This window comes from Triturus cristatus, chromosome 7 (genome assembly GCF_964204655.1).
Source record: "Triturus cristatus chromosome 7, aTriCri1.1, whole genome shotgun sequence".
Taxonomy (NCBI): Eukaryota; Metazoa; Chordata; class Amphibia; order Caudata; family Salamandridae; genus Triturus; species Triturus cristatus.
In genome coordinates this window covers 927,302,260-927,328,238 of record NC_140590.1, presented here as the reverse complement: position 1 = coordinate 927,328,238, position 25,979 = coordinate 927,302,260, and the positions used below count along the sequence as shown (strand labels likewise).

At 39.9% G+C, this 25,979-nt stretch overlaps 1 protein-coding gene across 1 annotated transcript in view; it reads right to left on the bottom strand.

Annotated features, from left to right (window-relative positions):
* Positions 1-25,979, bottom strand: part of RANBP17 (RAN binding protein 17) — a 1,191,453-nt gene that overhangs the window by 508,364 nt on the left and 657,110 nt on the right. Inside the window, exon 15 of the mRNA XM_085617873.1 lies at positions 17,362-17,435. Coding sequence (XP_085473999.1) covers positions 17,362-17,435 — 74 coding nt within the window. The remainder of the gene's footprint in view (positions 1-17,361; positions 17,436-25,979) is intronic.

Below are 25,979 nucleotides of genomic sequence, written 5' to 3'. Positions count from 1 at the left end.
TGTGTTTTATTAAAGAAAATAATTTTCTCTTATTATTGTGTGTCAGAAAACGTTTACATGATGAAGTTCTCACATTATTGAATTTGCTTTTAATCCTTTTACATTTTGCATAAAATAGAAAAATAACTAATGAGATGTATGAAATAATATAATAATTTGATTTTGCTAGTGAATTGTATACATTTATTCAGTGAATGTGATAACGTGTGCACCAGAAATGACAAAAAGAAAATAGGTGCTACACCTTTGTACTAAAAGATGCTTTTGTGAAATTTTCTGAACAAGTTCTTTACACATATGCTAATATTAATTGCTAGCAACTAACATTTTAATTTATATGTTTAAAAGTGTATTTACATATTGGTATCTATAAATGTAGAAGTACCCTATTTCTATTTGAAAACTAATTTTGATCATACTAAATGTTACAAAGAGCATCAGAAATTTCACTAGAATCTCAACTTCTTCATGATTTCGTATAAATGTATGCTTATACATTCTATATACTTTGCGTTATATTAGCCTAAGTTAAAATAGGCCACTAGGAGGTGTCATCCCCGCAAATACTAAGAATATAATATTGCCTGATGAGAAAGATTTTAAAAGAAATTGAATTCATTTTTGGAGAGAGACTCTCGTTCAGCTGATCGTGATGACTGACAGCTGCTGTTCTGCATGCAAGCTAATTACAAGCAGACTGAAGAGATTTGCAGAACTTTTTGAAGTGGACGTAACTAGCTTCCTTTCCTAATTGTCTCATAGGCTACTTGCGCTCAGTGGTCCCTTCCTTCTGAGACCACTAGAACTGGTATTTCACGTCCATTCCTGAACTTGTGAGCTTTGGGAATTGATCTGTTTTACAAAATGTCTATTTGATGCACTTATTCTGTTAAAGATTTGATAAACTAAAATATATTAACTGAATCTGACTCGGGTATGATTTATCCTCTTAAATTGAATGAGCATTCTCAATTTAAGTTTTACCAATGACTAAAGGTGATCAGATTAGAAAGATTTCAGGACACCAAATACTAATACTGCTATTTTGTATTGCATTATCTGAACTCTTAGTGTGTATGATTTTGACTCGCGTACGTTTCTTTAGGAGATTTGGGCCTGCAGTATTAATCTTATATCCTTATATAACATTGTGTTGGGAGTAATTTAGATGAATTTTGAAATTTGTAGTCCAGTTGTCCAATTCCTGGTCCTTACTGGCTGACTGTTGAAATCCTTTATATTCAACCCCTCTCTGCAAACAGCAAGGTCCATCGGAGGACCAAGAGAGTAGAAATGATTAAAAGTTTCAGAGAATTACAGACTTCAATCTAGTTTTATTTGTTAAGGGCCCAGTAAACGCTACAGCAAAAGTAACATGGGCACACGAGTAATCCCAGGAGCCGCATCGGAGACCTTGAACTCCAGATGAATACTGTGACCCTTCGACTCAGTAAATCTTCATGACCAAGGGCCGTAAATTGGCGCATGAGCTTTGAATGATGAGGATGTCCTTGCAAAGATGAACACATTTTTTCTTTCCTTAGAGATTATTTAGCCGGGTAGTCCAGGTAAGAGCATGTGTTTGGTGGACACAAAATGTCAGGTGAAGGGAATTGAATATGTAGGAATGTGGCCAAACCACACGCTATCTCTTGTATTTCATTTTTTTTTTTAATTAAGGTGATTATTGGCATGCAGACACAAGAAGTACTAAGGAGCAATTGGTATGCTGACTTACATTTATCCAAGAGGCACGCTTATTCACACACCAACCGTTTATTAGTAGTACATTATTTTGATTCCTTTCAGATGCATCCAGCTCATGCCAAGGTTATGAGAGTCTTGAGGAAGATCTTAATGAAAATTTGGTCTACCATTTTGAGATCGAAAGCTTCGTAGAGTACAAGATCGTAAAATATTGAACTGGTCTCAAACTTGGGCGAGTACCCCTGATTGGGGATGTCAAGGAATTACCTTTGTCGGTGTAAAATGGACAGTAACGTTGATGGACTGTGAGAAATCTAAAATTGGGGATGTTTGGCACCACCCGACGGAATGCCAAATCCCTTCTAAGGGGGTGTTAGAAAGACCGTACTGGACACTCATGCTCCAGAGGGAGAAGCAGAATGTGGCAGGTAGCTCACTATGGTGGCTTTGTGATGTTTAAGTCAGTGTACAGTCTTGAGAAATAATGGGACTTGATCACTGTGCTTCTTGACAGGAGGCTGTAACATAAATTCAGAGTAGGGACGCTCCCTTTAAATTAATTTACTCTGAAATGGCGGGTTCTGTTGCCACGTGCTGTTTGTATGTCCGGCCATGCCATGCCGTGCTTCGCTTATCTGGCACTTGTGTGCAGACAACTGGGCACCTCTAGTCATTCCACTGATCTGAGGCTACTAAGATCGAACCCTTCCACAATCTATGCATGTGCAGTAGAAAAATTTTGGGGGCTGATGTGGGCAAAGAAAAGATCTGCTCTGACATGATCATAATTTATACCTTGATTTTATGATTGGGATGCATTAGCTTGGTTTTATTATGTTGACTTTATGGTATTTTAACATGATTTTAGGGATTTGTGATATTGCCTCATTACCAATGTATTATGTACTTTTATTTTATTTATATTTGCATTGTATTTTATTCACTTTTATGGCTCTGCCGAAATACATTTTTTTGACTGACTGACTAAAATTGGGCTGGAGACTTAATGTGCCTTTAATTGAATGTTATGAAAAAAAACTTGTATTGCAAGAAAACAGGGAATTGCTTTTTAAAAAACATTTATCTCACCATTTTTGTTTGCTAGTGAGTTTATAAAAACATTTATGCTATCAATTTTTTACCAGGCTGTTGTATGAAAAATAACGAAGACCTTTATGCATAAAGAAATAGTGTCAGCATGTTGAATAAAGTCTGCATGCAGCCAGAGTAGACTGAGCAAGTTATAATTTATGGTGAGAGAGGGTGTTCTTTTGTCCTTGATAAGGCTCCCAGCCAGCACCCATACCGGGGGAAAGTTAGTGCCCACCCAGGGCACCCACTACATATTGCAATGTTGGGGGAAGAGGGGAACCGCAAGACCCCCACGACCCCTATTGGCTCCCCAACCAGCCCCTATCTCTTATGAAGCAGAAGCCAGCTTCATATCTTTGCTCCAGCTGGGAAAATGTTATATATGAGCTCCCACTGGGGTGGGAGCAGATTATTTCTGTGTCCCACCTGTGCGGGAGCAAAGTTGTGTTCCCTGCTCAGGAGAGAATGGGCAGGGAATAAAGTTGATACTATCTGCCAGGGCAGGGAACATCAGTGTCCCAAAGATTGGGGTCCTCAGGACACTGCGACACTCATTAAATCAGTGTAATGGGGTACTGGGAGCCAATGTATGACTTGGAAAGGTGCACCACATGAACCCTTAAACAAAACTGAAAAATCTGCCCTGAGGCGTGGGGGCTAAAAAAGACTCAGGGAGGGGGGGCCAAGTGCCCCCTTCCTAATTTTTTTTAAATGTAACCCCAGGCAATGGGGTGCCCAGAACCTTAAAAAGGGGAGTCACGCGCCGCCTCCCTATTTAATGGAAAGTGTCCACAGGGATGGCGTCCCCAGGGCTTAAAAAAAAGTTCAGGAGGAGACAGAACGCTCCCTCCCAAAAAAACACAAAACTGTCGAGCCCATTGGCCCCACAGATGCCGCCCTTTGTAAATATGAGTCCCCCTCTTCGAGCTGACCATTTTTAGCCTTAAACTGCATCCCTCTGTGATCCACCTCACCCACACCATGCCCAAGGGGGCCTGCCCTGCCCCATATGTGTTTTTTAAAACCCTTTTGTAGGACAGGGGACAGAGTCCACGAGCCCTGAAATGGCTGCCGCGGATGCTACATGGCATGAAATATACAAATATCTTTAACCTTATTTTGGGAACTCTCCCTTTTTCTCGGCCTCTGCTTGATTGATCAACCCTAAACTTTCCATGAAGGAGTTGAAGTGGATTAGACTGTTTTTGGGAAAGTTTATTGAAAATTCGTTCAACGGCACCAAAGTGTAAAGAAACGAAAAAAGAAGAATTCTATGGAAACGTGGTTGTAACTATCACAACCACCACTGGGATGCACGCACGCACACACACACGCACATACGCGCACATACACACACTGAAACAAAGGAAAGGTAACAGGGAAGTTATAGTTAGGAAATTGATTTTAAAAAACCTTAGAAATGCACTAAAAACAAAATGTAACAGGCGTTTTAGTTAGGTTCAGATTTTACATACACAAAACCATAGACATTCAGCAGTTATAGTTCTCTAAAGCAACTATACCTCGTGGTCTAAGGTAATTATAACTCAGACCCCCACCGTACACAGTTTTCTCATCAATAATTTCACTGAAAATGTTACAGTGATATTATCAATGATGTCATAAAGATGTCATGAGTGATGTAATGTGTGGGGTAATTAGCAGTGCATGGCGAGGGTGACCGAGTAATAGTTACCTTATTTACCAACTCGCCCTATATTAAGGTAGAGTCCCCAAACCCAGTCCTCTGGTCAGACCATCACCTACTAAAATTCTCCTTACAGATAATTTCTACTCAAAGCAACACATGTAAAGAACCAATATTGAGTAGGCCATGGAATAAAGTGAATCTAGCCACTTTCTCTCTTCATTTCACCACTCCTTCCCAACTCAAAACAGACAACCTCGACTCTGCAGTTGAATCTTTTGAGGCAGCAATTAGTCAGGCCCTCTACAAAATTTCTCCCGTAATTAACAAAACCTCACCTTGGTTCACTGCCAACCTAAAATCTGATAAGCTAGCTGCTAGGAAAGCAGAACGCAAGTGGAGGCACTCTAGAAGTACCGATAACAGACAGACCTACAAATCCACCCACAGACGCTACTTTGATCATATAGCAATGGCCATAAAAAAGTATTTAGGCGACAGAATAAACAAGGCCTCCATTTCTAATAAAGAACTTTATAAAATATTAAAAGAATTCACCAGTCCCACCTCATGTCAGCCGGTACAACTCATTTCGCAATGAGTGGGCAAACACTTTGTCCTCCTTCTTTGTGGACAAAATTAACAACATCCACAGCCTTTTCCCCCACAAGGCTTGTTAAAATCAGGACCAATGGCCTGTCAGTAATCACTCCCAGAGTTCTACCTCCCTGAATGAATTCACTGAATTCACCCAAGAGGAAGTCACCACTGCCCTCCATAAGGTTAAATCCGGCTCTACAGCCGACCCAGTCTCCCCTCATATCTTGTCTATAATTGGGCCAGCCCTTCTTTCAGGCCTCACCAAGATTTTTGACCTATCCTTACGACATTCAACTGTTCCAGCAAGATGGAAAGTGGCCATGGTCAAGCCGATATTAAAGAAGCCTACCCTGGACCCTAAGAAGCCTAACAACTATTGGCCTATTTCCCTTCTTCCTTTCTTTGGGAAGGTCTTAGAGTCACTAATTAACAAGCACGTACCACCTTCATGAAAAGTAACAATCTACTGGACCCTTCTCAATCCGGGTTTCGTGCCTCACACAGCACTGAAACTGCTTAGCTGGAGGTAGTCGATAATATAAGACTCTCCCTTGATGCTAGACAATCTGCCATCTTGGTTCTTCTTGACTTGTCAGCTGCCTTCGACATCATCACCCACAGCACTCTTGTGAATCGTCTGTGGGCGATGGGTGTCAGAGGCACCGCATTTACCTGGCTCAGAAGGTACCTGACAGATCTGACCTCGAAAGTGCATGTGGGTACCTTTGCCTCCAGTAGCCAATCCATCAATAAGGGGGTCTCCTAGGGCTCTACCCTGAGCCCCACACTTTTCAACCTGTATGTGGCACCCCTAGCCAGTGTGATTAAATCACACGGTTTTAACATAGTATCGTACGCTGACGATACTCAGTTGCTAATCACGTTAGGACCTGACCCGACCAATGCCAAACTTCGATTCAGGAAGTGTATGTCTGATATACACATCTGGATGCAAAACAATCATTTGCAACTCAATGCCAGTAAGACTGAAATCATCCTCTTCGGCAAAGCACAAACCTTGTGGTCGAGTGACTGGTGGCCTCCCAATCTCGGCACATGTCCTTCACCTAAGTCGGTAGTCCACAACCTAGGAGTGTTGATTGACAATCACCTCTCCATGACTGATCACGTCAATCATGTGGCCAGCATTTTTTACAGATTAATGCGTAGCCTCCATAAGATCTTCAAATGGGTTCCATTCTCATCCCCAATGCCACTGGTTCAAAGATTAATTATCAGTCGGCTATACTATGGAAACGCATTAATGGCCTCCATCAACGAAGAGCTCCTCACCAGACTACAGGTCCTTCAAAACACGGCTGCCAGACTGGTATTAAATGTACCGTCCCGATCTCCTGCAATACCAAGCTTGAGAGCTCTCCACTGGCTTCCCATCAGAAAACATAACATTTAAGATCAATTGTCTGGTCCACAAAACCATCAGTGGACACGGTCCACATTATCTTGCAAACAAACTGATCAGGTACAATCCCTCTAGGACTCTCAGATCCCCCAACAAACATCTTCTTACCCCATTCAAGATTCCTACCATCAGAAATGGCGGGAGATCCTTTTCACATCTCGCACCCACCCTATGGAACTCACTCCCTTTGCATCTACGTATGGAGACCGACCATAGAAAATTTCGTAAGGCTCTCAAAACTTTGCTGTTCTGAGTTTTTCTCTTGCTATCTGCTTTCGTTCCTCTCCTCCATTGTTTCTCGGGATAGGCTACTGCTTTGAGAACTTTGAGTGAAATGTGCGCTTAACAAAATCTCATAACATAACCTTAGGGCATGAGTTATAGACACGTGAGATAACTATAACTGCAGAATTTCTATGGTTTTGTGTGTGTAAAATCTGAACCTAACTATAATTTCCCCATAACCTTTGTTTTTTTTGGTGTGAATTTCTGAGGTTTCTTTAATTCTATTTCCCAACTATAACGTCCCTTAACCTTTGTTTTTTTCAGTGAATTTCTATGTTTTTTAATGCTATTTCCTAAATATAACATCCCTATAACATAGGCGTGTCAGTGGGTATGTGAGTGGTTGTGTGAGTGTATCACTGCATGTGACTGGCTGTGTGGGTCTGTGAGTTATTGCATGGGTCAGTAAGTGGATGTTTGAGTGCTTCTGTAGGTCTGGGAGTGGCTGCGTGAGTGGTTCTCTTGGTCTCTGAGTGGGTGTGTGAGTGGCTGTGTGGATGTGTAAGTGGGTGTGTGAGTGGGTAGGTGAAAGCGTGTGACTGACTGTCATAGTTAGGCTCAGATTTTCAGATTTCACTCGTACAAAACAAGTGAAATTCAGCAGTTATAGTTACCTGTGCTAACTATAACTTACTCCCCCACAATGCACTGCTTATGACCTCACATATTACATCACTCATAACATGCTCAGTGACATCACTACTCGTTTCCGACCTTTATATCTCTTCTTTCTGCTCCCTTCTGACCTTTATTCACTTCTTTCTGCTTGTTTCTCAACTTTAATTTGCCCCTTTCTGCTCATGCTGACCTTTATTTTGCCACTTTCTGCTTGTTTCTCACCTTTTTTGCCTCTTGCTTCTCGTTTCTGACCTTTAATCTGCCTTTCTGCTAGTTGCTGGCCTTCATTTTGCCTCTTTCTGCTCATTTCTCACCTTTATTTTGCCTCTTGCTGCTCATTAATGAGCTTTATTCTGCCTATTTCTGCTCAATTCTCACATTTATCCTGCCTTTTCCTGCTCGTTTCTAACCTTTATTTTGCCTCTTTCTGCTCGTTGCTGATCTTGATTTTGCCTCTTTCTGCTAGTTTCTCACCTATATTTTGCCTCTTTCTGCTCTTTGCTGACCTTTATTTTGCCTCTTTCTGCTCGTTTGCTGACCTTTATTCTGCCTCTTTCTGCTAGTTTCTGATCTTTATTCTGCCTCTTTGAAGCTTATTTCTGATATTTATTCTGCCTCTTTCTACTTCCTTTTGACCTTTGTTCCGCCTATAACATGCTACTACACGCTACTAGTTTCCATCCCAAATATCTCACAGCCAGCATCCCATATGGGGAAATGTTATGGGCCAAGAGAAATTAAAGACTAAATACTGATGTAACAGCTTGTCAGAACGAAAGACAAATGGCTCAAACAAAGAGGATATAGTCGCAGAGCACTAAAAGAAACACAAAAAAGAATGAATGCACTAACCAGGAAGAATACCCTCTTTAACCCTAAGGGCAAACAGCTAGAGAAGGGACAGGTGGTACTTATTACTACCTACAATAACCAGTGCAAGGAATTAAGGGCGTTAATCAGGACAAATTGGCATACCATTCATTCTCACCTACAAATAGGGGCACTGTTACCCAAAACACACAATTCACATACTGCAGAGCGGTATCGATGAGGGAATCAATGCTCGAAAGAAGCCCTAAAATCACCAGGCCCAGGAATTGGCTGTCTGACATAACAAGAAGGAAAGGCTTCCACAAATGTTTTAAATACAGGGCATGCACCACTGACAGAAATACCAATGAATATTACACACCCTTCAGTGTAACAGCAGTAAAAATCAGAGGCACCTTCACCTGCAAAACAGATCATGCAGTGTGTGTTCTGACATGGATTTGCAATTTAAGATATGTGAGCAGTAGAGTGTTTCAGGCTCATAAATGCATACTGCAACACATGCCGGCTATCACAAAGGTATATAACACTTATCCCATTGCTAGACACTGCGCATTGGTCCATGACCGTGATGTATCACAAATGACTATTTAGTCCCATTCAATAAAAGGGGTGGTGACGAGTGAGGAAGCTTAGACAATTGGAAACTGTATATATTAAATTTGGATTTTAAGTTCCTAAATGGATTAAACAGCGAGGAAGACTTACAAAAATTCCTATAAGCTGTGACTATCACAACCGCATTGTACAATATGAACATTAATAAGAGAAAGGTAATTATGTAAGAAGTGTGGAGGATCTAAAAATAATTCAATGTACTCTAGTCAAGTGAAATAGAGACCGCCTCTCTTTCCGATACACCTGTGCATAACAATGCCGACACGACAACATAGCGATAAACAGTTGGCCCACTAGGGGCTCAATTATGATGACTGGGAATACATGTCTGAGAATAATTTTCACAAGTTTTTTAACACACATATATAGTACAAGGATTGGATCTTCTAATTAGTTATTTTATTAATCCGGTAATTGCTGAGGACAATTTAACATGAATGGTTCTCACTGACCAAGATTGGGAGAGTAAGGAATTCATCTGAAATGTTATGACAAATTGCATTGGTTTATGAGTAAATGACTGGATGTACTAATGAAAAATGAGTGTTTAAAATCCTAAATTAATTTAACAGTGTATATAGGCATCATACTGAATCATGTACATACCTTGTGTCTGATTTAGCTTTTGCTGAAGTTGTGCAGTATAAAACAGGCACGATGGTGCCACAGCAGCTGTGTGATCAAGGCCGTGGGTAGCGGCCGAAACACATTACGGCGCTCATGGAACTACAATAAATTTTCTTTGGAGCATCACTTAAAGAGTCTGTGTCAATCCAGTGGGAGAAATCACGTGTTGGGCAGATTCATTATATATATATATATATATATATATATATATATATATATATATATATATATATATATATCTTCCAGTGGCAGGAAGTTATAGTTAGGTCAGCTATTCTATAGGAAAATCGTTTTTTGTGTTACTTATGACTTTGGTCCCGTTCAACGAAAAGGAGGGGGGCCTAAAACACAAAATCCCCAATGCATTTTCCATAGACTTCTTTAGGTGGGGCTCCAGCAAAAACTGCTGAACGTAAATACATCAAATGTGGCAGGAGCTAGATCTTAGTCCGCAGATTGTGCTCTTTTATAATTTGGTGTAAATCCGTTCAGTAGTTTGTGAGAAATTAAGGTTAAAAAATAATTGCATATCTGGGCAGTTGCGAGCGGGTTGAGCAAGTCTCTCAGGAGTGCAAATTTAAAATTAAAGCACTCGGATTGGCCCAAGGAGCTTTTTTCCTCTTGGGCTATCTCACAGAAGTCATATTTAAAGCGCTCTGATTGGCTGCCAGCAACATGAGAAAAATGTTACTGCCAGTCATTAAAGGACTCCGGGACTTAGTCCCTGGTCCTCAAGTATATAAAACAAAAAAGCACACTAGGCTCCATAAGGGGGACCTGCCGTATTGAAAAGAAAAAAAACAGAGCGGGGACCCTGGGGCAGCATTGTTTAATTGAGGGGAGGGGCATGTGGCCCTGTGATGCTATGAGGAAAGATACATTGATCATCGATTTTGTATAAATGACTCTATTTGTTGTGCTCTCACACAGTTGCAGGGTGGGGAGGGGATGCTTTTGTTCTTTACTTGTTTTCGCACTTCATCGTGCAGAGTAAACTAGAACATAACGTGTAGAATGCGCACTTGGTACCGTTCACAGGGTTCAGATTTTTTTGTTTTTGCCAGAGAAATGTGCAGAATGTACAGCTCTGCTTCGGAGCAAACACTAGGGCCTGGCCAGCTTCTGTGAGTGAACTTGAAGCAGACCGGTACGGCCAGCCTTGCAACAGAAGGAAGGGGGAGAGGTTTCTAGAAATCTCTCCTTGGATTGAGTAAAAGGTATTAAAGACGGGGAATCTTGGCTCTCACACAGGAGCTCGCTGTGGAACAGACGTGTTGCCACAAGAACTTTGGTGTTCCTGATCAAGACTTCTGACTGACTGTGAGGGCTCTCAGTCGTGCTGGCCAGAATGTTGAAAGACTCTCTTTCGGTGATGTATTTCTATTACTTACTTGGAGTATATATGCTATAAGTTTCATTGCTCTGTGTCTTTATTTCATATTTTCTGCTTTGTACACCTGCTCTTTATATTTGACTTATTTCATTTGACATCTGGGAAGGTGCCTTGCTGAGTATAGTTTGTTTTCCTTCTAAAAGTGCTGAATTAATAAGCACACCTTTTATTTTAAGAACACTTTGATCAGTTTATTTACTTCATTTTGAGAGTGCTGAGTTCCTTTTCTACGTGTGTCATTTAAAGGTGCAGCAATACATATATTTGCCTCTTTTTGAGAGTGCCGAGTTTAAGTGTGTTCTATTGTTTCAAGTCTAAAGCAGAACAGCTCCCCTCCCAGTATTTGGCACCAGGGACCCTTCTCCCAGAGTCTGATTCATTAAATATGGAGAAGGGTAATGAGCCCCCCCATATTGAGCCTTTAAAAGGCCATTGTGATCCCATCCCCCAGGGCCTGCACTATAGTTTAAAGGAAGGGGGTTGCACCATTTATAGTTAGCTGAGCTAACCATAACTTGCGCCGCAGCCATGCACTGCTCATGACCTCACATATTACATCACTCATGTTCTATGACATAATTTTGGACATCACTGATGACATCATCCACGTTTCTTTTGCACACATTACTCTATAAATTAGTATGGCATTAGAGGTCTGTAGGGAAGTACAAAAGAGCTCAGAATAATATGAAGCATCTTTAATGCCTCATGGTGGAGGATAAGACCATATGATGTTTACGATCAGTCATTTAGTACACCCAAAGGAAAATATACTTTTGGTAGAACAACAGTGTTGAGAGTCTCACTACTATTTTTGTGTTACACCTTTCTGCTCTTATATATCCCTTCCACTCGCTTTAATTTTGTATGCATCTTTAATGCCATCACAGACACAACTCCCTTATGTGTAGCAAGCATATGATATGTGCAACACTGACCCTATACCATACACTTCGCTGGTAACCTACTTTATGTTAACAATCAAACACAGACATATGGGAAACCCTCATTGCAGGCAGTTTTCAATATGCATACAACTGTTCAGAGACAGCCAAGTTACTCAAGATACTCAACGTTCGTTCCAAATTTAATGACCTACTAAAGACTGATTTTTTCTGCATCAACCCCTTCAGTCACCTAACCTACATTGAGAAATTAAGTTGATATGTGAGTAGAAAGGTGGGTACTATAAACAGTGTTTACTATATGGAGAGAGATTACTCTTTACCATACTGTCTGCAGACAGTGAAACTCTCATGAGAAATACATTACAGGGTATTAAAAAGTATCTACTAAAAAAATTTGTCAGAAAAGACACTATTAACTTAAAAATAATCAGGGTCTTTAGATGCTAAAGATTTTATTTCCTGCAGCCTTCATACTGTGGTGAAATCTTTACAGGTAGCTCATCTTCTGAAGCGAAAAAAGTACATGTACATAGGTTAATACCTGGTGCAGAGTCTTCTGTGTTATGTAGAAACTGTGATGCTGTAACAATCTTGTCTAATAACTCAGGGCTGCTTACAATACTTAGTATGCAGCACGTAAACGTGGGTGGAACATGCTGAACACAAGCCATCAACTGCACAGATTTACTCTTCAATGCAAAAATGTATAACCTGTTCAATACCTCTACACAACTACGATCCTTTAGGAGCACGTGTTTTGTAAACACTTACACCTATGAGCTCGACATATGCTGTCCAAAATGAGATAGATAAGTAATATGGCAGCTACTTGCCACTATGTAAACTATAAAACAACCTAACACATTCATTGGATAATGTCCTCAATGATATCGTTTGAGATGTCATCAGTGATGTCATAAATGAGGTCATAGAACATTTCATGAGTGATGTAATATGTGAGGTCATAAGCAGTGCATGGCAGAGGAGCAAGTTATAGTTAGCTTGCTCCGCTAACTGTAACTAGTGAATTTCTGTGTTTTTGTTTAGTTCTAAACGTTAATATTGTCACTGGCATTCACCTCACTATAACGTTACTCTAACCTTTGTTTTTTCAGAGAACACACATACACACACACACACACACACACTTCAATCAGGCCCTCCTCTGAGGTGAAAACTGGTGTTCATTTCATCATAAAATAAAGAACAGTTTTCACAGTGGAGGTGTGCTGGATTGGCTTTCTTTATCTTGCACATGTTCCGGGTTCCACAGCCCGTGAATGGCACTGGCATCCATTGTTGGAATAGATCGGCCGGAACTGTGGGAGGTATAACTTTAAAAATATAAGTAACTATAACGCTAGCCCTAAAGTAACTATATCTTGCACCCTTCATCATGCACTGCTTCTACCTGAGAATATTATGACTGCATTAATATAATTTCTAATGACATTTCAAATTGCATCATTGATAACACTGTGCATGGCGAAAGCACAAGTTATAGGTATGTTCTCCTTTTTACTTTAGGGAATGGGTTACACTTACTGGAGATAACAATATTTGGTGAATTTCATTGGTTTTGTTAATTTTAAAGTGTATGTTTTAACTGAAATTTTCATCAAACTATAACGCTCCTTTAACCAATGTTTTTTTTAGCGAATTTCAAAGGTTTTATTAGTATTGAAAAGGATATTATTAAAATATTCTAACTATAATGCCACTTTAACCTTTGTTTATTTCAGCAAATTATTATATATCAGTGATCTGCTCACAACAGAATGAACAGACCGGCACCACTAGGGTCACAGATGAAATGCTTTGTATTGATGAATAAATGAATTCATTGTTGTTGACCCTTGGAGTGCCAGTCTGTTTGTCCTGTGGTGGGCAGATTACTTCAATTTGAATATGCTGGACGTCACCCCACATTTAGAGCACCCACTGGGGTACGAATGCTTCCTGGTAATTAATTAATTTATATATATATATATCTATATATATCATATAATGAGTAGCAATCGTTACTTGCATGCTGTTACATCAAGTTATTACATCGCACTAAGTAAAATATTAAAATTACTTAAAATGTCATTTAATTTTAATGCAATTAATATTCATTCCTAATAGATGTTTGTTAACATAAATCAATTCTACATTATTTTTCCATGATCCCTGACCCTAAATGCTCCTTACTGCCTCTATACACTATTCATCCCTGAAACCTAACCAATCCTTTAAACTCCTAAACACTAACCAGCCCTGAACCCCAAAAACTTGTACACCCCAAAAATACTACCCATCACTGTACCCTAAAAAATCCCTACATTAAATGTTATTAAAAATAAATAAATTAAAATTTATAAATATTAAAGAATTCTATTTTGACTTCTTAATAATTTAAATTTAATTAATTAAAATGAAACTATTCTCATCTTAATAATGCCTGTATTATAGGGCCATATTACACTAGCTCCCAGTTATGTATTTTTATATTACATGTTTATTCTGGGGTAGTTGAAAATAGTGAAATACTTGACAATGCTGTCGGCTACGTGCAGTAAAAACAAGAGGATAATAATTATGTAATTAATACTGTAGAATTTTTCCAAAAACATGCTTTGCATTGCAGGGTGATTTCTCTGTGAGGGGAGAGATTTTTGAAGCTGTTATTATCAAGAGGCAGCTAGTGGGCATTTGTTTGACTTAGAACGTTAAGATTTTGTTTACCTATCACAAATACATTGTTGATAACAAAATGGAGAAACATTTCCAAGTGTCAGCAAAACATGCTGTTTCTAGCTCAAACAGATCAAAATAATACTGTTAGAGAATGTGCCGCACCATGCTACATACATTTCTTGACACCTACTCATTGACAAATAATCTTAACAGTCCTGACAGTGCTAACGATCTCCTGAGTAGTTTTGCGAGCAGTCAATATCATGATGAAACCCATATTTTAAAGAGTTCTGTGAAATACTTCCCATATTGCATAGGTCCCTGTGAAATATGGGCGTCTATACCACTTACAGTTGTGCAATAACACTGGAACGTGAGATATGTATGTATGTATATATATATATATATATATATATATATATATATTACCTACTGGCGGTCGCCAGTAGGTAGTTATAGTTAGGACCCCTTTTCCATAGGAAATCCGCAACATTCTATTTTGAATAACTTTGGCGCCGGTCGATGAATCCTCGCGAATTTCTCAAAATAGGTGGGGCGCTACGCTCCGCTCCTACCCTGAAAGTCTCGGGGGGATTCGTCAAGCGGGGGCTGAGATAAAAGGGGGGTCCCAAAACGCGTTTTTCCCATGCATTTTTCCATAGGACCTTTAGACAGAGCTACAGCCCGAACGGCTGAACAGAATTACTAGAAATTTGGCAGAGAGGTAGTCCCTAGGTCAAGGAAGTGCCTTTTGTAGGTTTGGTGTAAATCTGTTCAGTAGATTCTGAGAAAATAGCCTTTAAATCAATATATATATCTGAGCCCGCTTACGGTACGCTTACCGTACGCTTACCGTACGCGTACGGTGGCGTGCGCGAGCGCGATTCTGATTGGCTCTTAGATCTTAGTAAACATTCGAATCGGTCGAAACCAGGAAGCGGCGTCCGCCATTTTGTCTCTCGCACTGAGTGTTATTTATCAAACATGATGCCCAAAAACATGTTACGGGGCTGTTTTGACAACTCCCTCCCACACAGTCATGTTGAGGGAGTCCCCAAACATCCCCCAAGAGCAAAAACGGTTATATTTTTTTTTCGGCAATTTCGCCGAGTACGCTTACCGTACGCTTACCGTAAGCGTACGGTAATGAAATAGAAATAAAAAAAACACTATCCACATTTACCCCACCCCCTGTGCTTTTGGTGGCCGCAGGGCACCAAATGTACAGGGCTTATCGATTCCAAAAACACTATCAACACTTACCCCACCCCCTGTGCTTTTGGTGGCCGAAGGCCACCAAATGTACACGGCTTATTACTGTATAAAAAAAACATGAAATTATAAAATCGAAATAAAAAAAACACTATCCACATTGACCCCTCCCCCTGTGCTTTTGGTGGCCGAAGGCCACCAAATGTACAGGGCTTATTAAAGTTGATAAAAACCGTGCACGGAACGAACTGCGTTAAGTGGGCGCGCACGCCTCGAATGGCGTAAAGTAACTTAGCATTTAAAAAACCGTACAAATTACCTGAAAAAACCATAGGTTTCACACACGTTATAGTTAGGAATTAGCATTTAAAAAACCTTGCAAATTCACTGAAAAAACCATAGGTTTCACACATGTTATAGTTAGCGGAAATTTTACTGATAAAAAACCAATGAAATTGCCCCGTTATAGTTAGTGCTGGCAACTATAACTCACGCGACCGCAATCTTCTGCTGATGACATATGTGTCTTTATAAAAAAAAATATTTGTAATATATGTATAGCTAAAAATGTATGGAAGAAGACATGGGCAAATAAGTGTCTAAATACAGTATTAGCATCAGCAGAGGATTGCGGTCGCGTGAGTTATAGTTGCCAGCACTAACTATAACGGGGCAATTTCATTGGTTTTTTATCAGTAAAATTTCCGCTAACTATAACATGTGTGAAACCTATGGTTTTTTCAGTGAATATATATATATATATATATATATATATATATATATATATCCAGAAAACTATCAATCTTTCCTTGTTCAAAGATTGCACCGAGCCCCAATTCTTTTCAACAGCGTGCTTTATTTAAAGCAATGACAAACACTGTCCCGACGCGTTTCAGAACCTTAGTTCCGTGACCAAGGAACTAAGGTTCTGAAACGTGTCGGGACAGTGTTTGTCATTGCTTTAAATAAAGCACGCTATTGAAAAGAATTGGGGCTCACGCAATCTTTGAACAAGGAAAGATTGATCGTTTTCTGGATTTGAAGGGGTCGCGACCCTGCCGGTAGCCCGCCACCACTCAAGAGGCAGAGACTAACCGCGAAACAAGGTTTGAATATATATATATATATATATATATATTCACTTAAAAAACCATAGGTTTCACACATGTTATATAGTTAGGTGGATATTTCACTCGTAAAAAAACAATGAAATTCCCCCGTTATAGTTAGTTCAGATAACTATAACTCGCGCGCCCGCAATCCACTGCTCATGACGTCACATATTACATCACTCATGACATGGTCAGTGGCATCACTCATGACATCACTGATGACATCATCCTTGTGATAGAGTGGCGTTCACGCGAGTTATAGTTATCTAAACTAACTATAACGGGGGAATTTCATTGTTTTTTTACGAGTGAAATATCCACCTAACTATAACATGTGTGAAACCTATGGTTTTTTAAGTGAATATATATATATATATATATACGCACACGCATACAAATACATAGATACAATATAGGTACATACAATGACAGAATTCAAAATACGTGAAATGGATAAACACATCTGATGATTAGTTTCAGCAACAGCAGAATGTACTAGTTTTATCTTTAAGAATATTGTTGTAGTTGTATGGCAGATGCAAAGAGAACGCAACATTTGCAAGTTAAGAAGAATATAATATCAGTTCAAAATTCACATGCAAACTTACATTTTTGCCATAAATGTTTCTAGAACTTGATTGTCATCTGTTATGCCTAATACTTCCGACATTCTGGTATATACCTGAGGAGAAGAAAAATAGCATGTATTTGAAAAGTTGTAGACATAAATTAAATATCTGTTCACACAGTTAATGATTGCATGTTATTAGAAAACAATATGTTAAGTAACAAAAAAGACAAATAAAAAATATGGTATTGTGAAGGATAATCTACAGATATAAAAAAACATTACTATGTCACTTAAGAAAACTGCTAGAGACTGTTGGTTCTCTATGGTTTTCTAACAAAATGAACTGCATATTCTTTGTTTTATTACATTTGACTTGTGACACTATACTAACGTTTCTTGGGCAAGAATATTAATTGATACAGCAATATAAAAGCACACGTGGTAATGAAATTTAATAAGCACAGGCCGGTGTCAGGAGTCATCCTAAAACATATATAAAGGCTAAGGTGAACACCTCACTCCAGGTCAATAAGGACAGTTATGTGGCCAGTTATGAATTCACACCTACGGGTCATTGGTTTCAGGTGTGCCTGTCTGAGTAATTCAATAAAGCGAAACAAGACTACAACCACCATAATACAGTTGTCTCAAGAGTAGTCTAAATAATTATGTTGTCACTGTGGCCATATACTTTGATCTTTGAACCAACAACAACTGTGCCTTACTGTATCATATGGAATTATTTGCACTGTCGTGTTTTGCACATACTGGAAGTATACAAGCTGAAAATTCAGCAGATCACCACAAAACACACTGGGCTATTCAGGTCCAGCATTCATGACATTGCTGAGGGACCTACCACCACAGCATGATTCTGATAAAGAAAAAGAAAAGATTCCCCTCAACAACTTTAATGGAAAAAGGATGTGTTGGCAACCGTCCCACTTGGGAATCGGGAAACCTAAACTCCGTGCTGTTTTCTTTATAATGGGAAGAACTTTCCAATATACAAATCTCCGAGTATATACCATGAACACTATTATGTCACCACTATGCCAACAACATATTGTGGAAACCTCTTGATAAGGTCGTGTTTAACCTCCTGAAACCTCAAGCTAAAGGGAAAGTCATAGACACATGAAACATAGATCCATTAAACACCTAACATTTACAGGACAGCCAGTAGTATTGCACCAACATGTTTACTGCACAGTTGTTAGTTACCACATTACAATAAGTCTAAAAACACATGTGGATACTTAGGATAATATATTCTTATTTGAATTTTAAAATCTATTGGTTATTTCAATTCGATTACACTGGCTAAAATTAGACCAAATTAGAAGAGATTCAGAAATTAAGCCCAAACAGGAGCAGCACAGTAGAGTTCATTGCACACCTTCAAACAAGCATCTTCCCCAGGTCACTGGAGTTATGTGAATCTGTGGATATAGCGTTTTCAGCACAATTATGGGTTAGCCACATCCATCACGCTCTATCATCTGAGGCATAATTTGCAGATTTAAACAACAAAAAAATGTTGCTTCTACCTCAAACGGATTAACAGTTATTAAAAACGCTGCAACACGTTGCCGTGCAATAAAAGGCCCTTTCCAAAGGTTGACTGGTACCTTTAAATTGCTAATTAATGTACTTGGGTATTAAAACGCTACTAATGAGCTGAAACCTTCGTCCTGGCAGTGTTAACTTGTAAAAATTACAACATAATTTAGTACTACTATCACAAAATATGCTGCATAAAACCATGTAATTTGAAGCATCATTTGGTCATCCCTGACACATAATCTGGTCCTCCCCTCTTGCATAATTTCAATGGCTTTGCATGTTCCTTATGTTCTTGCTTAATACGGGTATATACACAGAACAAAACGATGTATCAGCCTGCTTAACACAAAGTGCACAAACTTGGAATGCAAGGTTAATTGCTTAATTAGACAATATGAAGAAGTCACTGAAGCACTCATCAGATGAACACTACTACTTCAACCAGACAAGGGGGATTATTTTAATACGGACATCTTCAAATTTAGGGCACGAATAATTCAACTTCGAGTCCCCTGTAACACTTTTGAAAAACAGGACTCTAATCACTGCTTTTAAATTAAATACCTTTATCTCTTAAAATGTCGAGTTTTTCGCCTGGTGAATCACAATCCAAGAAAGCAGCTAATGCAAACATTAATTTCAAGGAGGGAAGATAATTCACGGTGGTGGTTCTTTTAAATAAAAAGAGAGGAGCATCTTGCGCCTTGTATGTGAATGAGGCGCTGAGGGACAGATGTAAGTGATTTAGCTCCTCGCCACAAACCTTTATGATTCTAGCGCTAATAGAATGGTGCCTGGATGTCTGCATGTGAATTACAGATGTAATGAATAAGAAATGCTCCTGGGCATCTCGGCACTTTTTCAGTCTGTTTAATACATATTCATTAGAACTTTAAACTGGTGGACTGAAGTTATGAGAGTCTGAAGTGCTCAAAGCAGGTGCTGGTTAAAGAAGCGGGTGGAAGATCGGTCCGTGGTCAATCACAAACAGGGAGGGACCTTCTTTCATTGAAAAGTAGTGTTTTTCCAAACAGAAGTCTAAATGTAATGCAAGGTTAGTGCCCAAGGAATGGGTTTCTATGCATCAATAACTCAATTCTGAGCTAAACTTTACAGATTAGGGAGCAGTGAAAAGCCGTTTTTTAATTATTTCAGTAATCTAGCTCGTTGGGGATAGTTCTTAGTTTGGCTCCTAGGACTGCACAAGGATGGCCTCCTTACTGACTTAGACCATATTCAAGGGGGAAGCAGATAGCCAGAATGTCACTAAATTATTTAGTGATCGCTTTCGATGTCTCTTCGCGTGGCAAACCTTTTCCTGCTTGCTGCAGATCCATCGTCGGGTGTGAAGAATTGAGATAAAAAAAAGTGGCCTGATTTAGAGCAATTTACAATCTTCCCTTCGGGGTTCTAGCTCAGGGTGATCAATAGTAAATAGCTAATTCTGCTTACTGCTTCTTTCAACGACAACAATCCTCCAGACACTGCATTTCCGTGCAGAAAAATGGCTTACTGACCAGATTAAATATCTGAGGCACTACAACGTTTCACTTACACCTTTTCCAATATGTCTTGAGCTCAAATGCACCCCAATATTGCAAAGACACTACTTACACTGTTAATCGATTCAAGAGCTTGGTTCGTCTTGATAAAAACAGTCCCTGACCTAGTAATAAACCTTGCTGTAAAAGCCAGCGGAGTTTAGTATTTACGTCAGTGACTAAGAGTGCTTGTAATATTTTGCAACATATAAAATAAAGTGGTAAACTTCCTGTTAGGATAATGTAAAAACTGAATAATTGTAAGAGCCACGAGATTTGAAATTTTACTAGACTGTGCGCTGTGCCCAACACCAGACTTCTTTTGCCACCAAAGATAGCTAGCTTACTATGATGGCTTAATGACCAAAACTTGGACCCTTAAAATGTCTTTAAGTATGTTACTTTCGGAAGAGGAATATATGAGAATGAAATAAAGCACCATTTTTTTTTCTTTTCCACAAAAGCAGCTAGTGCCAACAGAAAAACATCTCCCTAAAATCCTTTGTACTGCAAAAAAAAGAAAAATATGAAAATGAGGCTCATAAATTCTCTTTGATTTTGGGAACAGTGAAGAAATTATAACTGTGGTTGAAAAGGCACCAACCTCCAAAGGGCAGACAGAAAATGTGTGATCTTCTGGAGTGGCTTGAAGAATCAATCTAAATTTCTACATCTCATGCCAACGTAACACATTATCACTCTTTTCTAGACCAGCTACTTGTTTTGACCTAAAAGACATGTTTCTCTATAAAGACATCAACACTATCTTCTTTGGAAGCCACAATTCTATGGGATGCTTCTCTCTGGTCATTAACTACTTTGATGAGAAAGATCCAGATTGGCTCTAAAATCTACACTCCTTGCCGGCTCAGTGGACCTAGTGTTCAAAAAGTTGTCCTAAATCTTTAGTTCAATCTCAACTTCTGCTGACAACTGGGATCTCTGATGCTAATCTGTGAGTCCTGACAGTGTTGCTGCACCTCAGCAGGAGAACAACTTACCCATGGGATCTACATGACGAGAGAAATATAACTGACCCACCAAGACAATTAACTGTTGTAATGTGACCTTTTTATTTCTTTACTTTCAGGCAGAGGGCAATTATTTTGTGAAAAGCACTAACTTTATCATCAGGCAAAGACCATGACATTTGGCAAAGCCTAGCTCGATTCCCAAGAAAAATAGATAGGGTAATTAGACGTATGGTGTTACACGTTGCTGAAGGAAACCCTACATTTTCCATTTGTACCGTGTGAACCCTCAGAGGATTTCTGCACAATGTTTGGTCCATGGCGAACCCTGAAAAGGTGGCTGTCTTCAGAGTGCCAAAATATCTGTGTGGACCTAGAAACAGTCACTACCCCACTTGAGGTAGCTGACATACTTGAAGTAGGAGAAATGCATGTGTACTCAGCAGCAACACTGTCAGAGGTGCTGCTATGTATGCTGGAAAGTCTAACAGGGAGCAGGTCAAAGTTAAGGTTTACTGAGGATGGATTCATAAATTTAAAATGGTGGTTTAGGTTGCTATATGTTAATCACAGAGAAGGAGTACCCTAGGAAAGCCAACTTGTGCAAGCGAGTTCAGGTCTTTCGGATGCACCAACTGCGAGGAACCAGGTGAGCACCAGGTGAGCAGGATAAACATGTGCAATACAAGTCAACATTCACATTTTTGGATTTTTACCAGAACTCTTTACTTCGATCTCTACTGTTATACCTTAAAAGTAAGGACTCTTATCAATAACATAAAACAATGACAAAACCTACAATACCAAACGTACGGATGGAATTCGGACTCTCCTCATTAACGGGGAGGAGACATACATGTCTCATATAGAACAGTGGATGCCACAGTCAACTTTTGGCAAAAAAAAATTCCATCCACACAATGGAAAGGCTGATCTCGTAGGAACCCTGGTCGCTACAATGGATTTGCGTCTTAATACATACAAAGAGATCAAACAATTTCAGGCACTGCAAGTCAGAACAGCCTAATTGGTAATGTGGTTAAAAACGTCATGAACAAGGGCCAAGCAAGGCAGCCATCAGCTCTGCTGCAATGGCTATACTGAGACTGCACAACGTTTGTTATGGTCTGCCAACCTGCAAGAGCCTTCTTGGAAAGCTGCAACCTCTCAATGATAAAAACACAAACACTAACTATGGCATCAGGAAAAGGGCTTCCAAACACATTTATTAACATACTGTCAACAAAGGGCACCCTCAAAAATAACTGATCTTTTACAAAAATCGAAGTGTGGGTATAAATCAACTGCATGGTAGAATACCAGATAAGGTTATTGATTCAGGTTATGGATCAACGCAACCTACTTCTGGGGTGTCAGCATCTGTTGATTTCAGACTATACTATGAATTACACTGAGCAGAATATGACCCCATAATGAGGTGCCTAGCGCATGCATGTCAGATTATATTTTGTCAGTCGAGGGGCTTTCCAGCTTTGTGAGGTTCCTAAACAGAGAAGTTCACTCAGTGCGTTAACAAGCAAGGTTGGGAGACTAGTCTTCTAAGTATAGCAAAAGAGACTAGGATAGCATTCACACATCCACTTTCACTTCAGTTTAATTCACAGCACTTGCAATGCCCATACTGGCACCGCAGACGGCATGCAAGATGGAATGATTTCTGTAGACTTTTCTTTTATAGAGTTTTAAAAGAAGTTGCTAGGCTGGGCATTAACACTCATCAATGCTCAATGTGGATTAAGATCCAAAATGTCTCTCACTGATGAGGTCAAAAGTAGCGGTAGCAAGTTGGAAAGAGGTTTCTCGTTTCCCTTTCAGAGGCAAGGCACAAGTCGTGGGTACACGCAGGTACACGGCGTCCACCCACTATTTTCACAGGGTGGATGCTGTCCCCCCCGCCAAGAAGCTGGGCCCCACAGAAATATATTGAACTTGTCCCAGTGTAAGACACCGGGACACGTTCAGCAGCGCCTGTACATTGTCTGCTTTCAATTCCTAGCAGCAACGTGCAGGCAGCGAGGGAGTTTTTTTTCCACCTCTAGCTGGGCAGAAGTTAAGGGGCCACCAGGCCTCCTTTTGTGTGAATGTCGTGACTAGAGGCGGCCTGGAACCTCAGACTTAAATGTAAATCCCAATGAGGGGAAACAAAGGCACACAGCTAGTTATCTCTTCACAGGTATTTAAGAGAGGCATGCTTTTGCCTTTGTTCAGTCCTTGAATATAAGAGATGCATGCACTGTAAGAATGTCAGATGTGTTGGTCTGGCCGAGTATTTACACAAATAAGAATTTCAATAGCACTATTTTATTTCCTTTATAGTGTTAAGTAACCCAATCCAGGGTGTCAGAGCTCTTTACGTAACATAGACATTATGCATTGACAATAAATCATGTACATGTGTAAATCAATGTACAAGATGAGTTACATGAGACTGGGTTACAAGGTGTAGGAGTCCCATGTCCTTTATAGCTCACTGTGCTATATTACAAGAATTACACTTTATGAACTGCAGGAAACAAGAGGATCTCGGTGTTGAAATCAGTAACCAACTTTACTATCTACATAAAATAAAAATCTGTCATCTGCATGTTACGTGATGTGCTTTGCGGGAGACACATTAACCGTATACTACTTTGATTCAAATCTGTGACTTCACAAAACACAGATCTCTCCAACAAATGCGTTAAACTCCAGAGTTATCTCACCATTATTACTATTCCCTGAGATTTACTGGGCACCTGTACAGCAGATGCCTTAACTCAATCAATTATTTTAAAAATGTAGAATTTGCTCCCAATTAAGCATAACAGTTCCACTGCCATGCTTCTCCTTTTAGCCAATTTCTTTTTGGCAGGGCTTAAAAAATTAGTTGAGGTCCATTTTTTGTGTTGGGATTGTGCCACTTTTTTGGCACAACCCCGACGCCAAATCTCATTTGTTAAATCTCATAATGTTCTTAAATGTACTCATGATATACCTGTGTGAGGTTTTAATATCTGATGTCACAACTTGTGATGTCACAACCAGTGAGGTTACTTCCTGTGATGTCACATGCAATGTCACACGCTGTGACATCATGCGCTGTGATGGCATGCTTCGTGATTTCACTTGCATTCTGTCTAATCCGGTTAGTCCCCCCATTTCTTTTTTTAGGACTTGTGCCCTGTTCAAAGGGGAGATGGATTAGCAGGTCAGGCTGTACTGTTCATATTGGAGCAGGCCCGTGTAAGATTTGCATATGATTACTCCTATTATGAAGTAGCACAGTGGGGGAAGTAAAAAATGATGGACTGGAATGTTGCCCTTGCGATTGCAGTGGATGAGAGCTTTGCAACCATTCCCTTCACTACAGTTTGTTTTGTGCAAACAAAGGTCATTCTGTAGGAAGCCACAGAGGGCTTTGACAAAATAAAACTTTGGCAAATATGATATAGCTTCTGGTCTTGCATCGCTACTCGACCACTAACTAAACCTCCTCACACCTAGTTCCCTCTGGGCAATCATCCCACCCCAACATCTTCAATCAGTTATGGGATCTAGTTCCCCCCTTCTCCATATTACACCAGAAACCATAGGTCATTATCTAACTTTTACTCAACCTCTAAAGATCTGCAGGACTCTAAATTGTAGTACTCGATCTCTCGACTGGGCCAATGATGTCAGGTGCTCAATAACTGGGCTCCAGAGCTAATCAAAGGCCAGGCTTGTGTGCTGAATCTTGTAAGTGTTTCAAGGGCCAGGGTCTGCCAAAGGTAGAGGATTCACTGTATAACAGTCGGTGCTTCTACATTTTTCCAGTGGGGACAAAGGCTCTCTTCGTTGTTCCCAACATGAGGAAGAGCTTAATTTTCTCCATCTTTTGTTGTTTTACTGCAGCACCCTTGATGCGACAGCAATGCTAAGTGATGGGTCTCCTGTTCACTCAGCTATATGGTCCAAGCTGTACTTCACTGTTGAGGCTCAACAAGGATAAAATCGGAAGGGATCTGCTCACGTACAGTATCAGAGTGGACGGGCCTGGCTCTGTGGATGGACTGCTCTGTTAAAGCAGGGCCAAGACTGATTTGCTTTTGGCTGTTTTCCGTTGCAGTGGCACAGTGGGCAAAAAAGATTGACTACAAGCAACTGGCAGTAATTAACACTTTTGCAATCATCCCACCCATCACCTTCTATTGTTTTCCTCAATGAGGTGCCACTTGAGTCCGATAGTACAGCGAGCCTCGGACCTATAGCTCACTCACACAGACTAGAAGCCCCTGCCACGGGGTTTTAAAATCACAATTATGTTAGGGTGCTCATCAAATCGTAATACGAATACATGAGTCTTCAACTGGTTGCATAATTACAGTGGTCAATTAATAGACAACAGCTCTTCATGGTTGGTTTCATTATTCAACACCATCAGGAGTAGATTGCAATGTGACTACCAGGTGCAGCTCCTCCGTTTGAGCGGAGGAGCATCGCCCCACTAAGAAAAGTCACAGGCCAGAGCTGAAAAATATAATGGTGATAAAGTTTATTTAAAACCATTTTATTGTTCAGCAACTTGTGCCGCACTG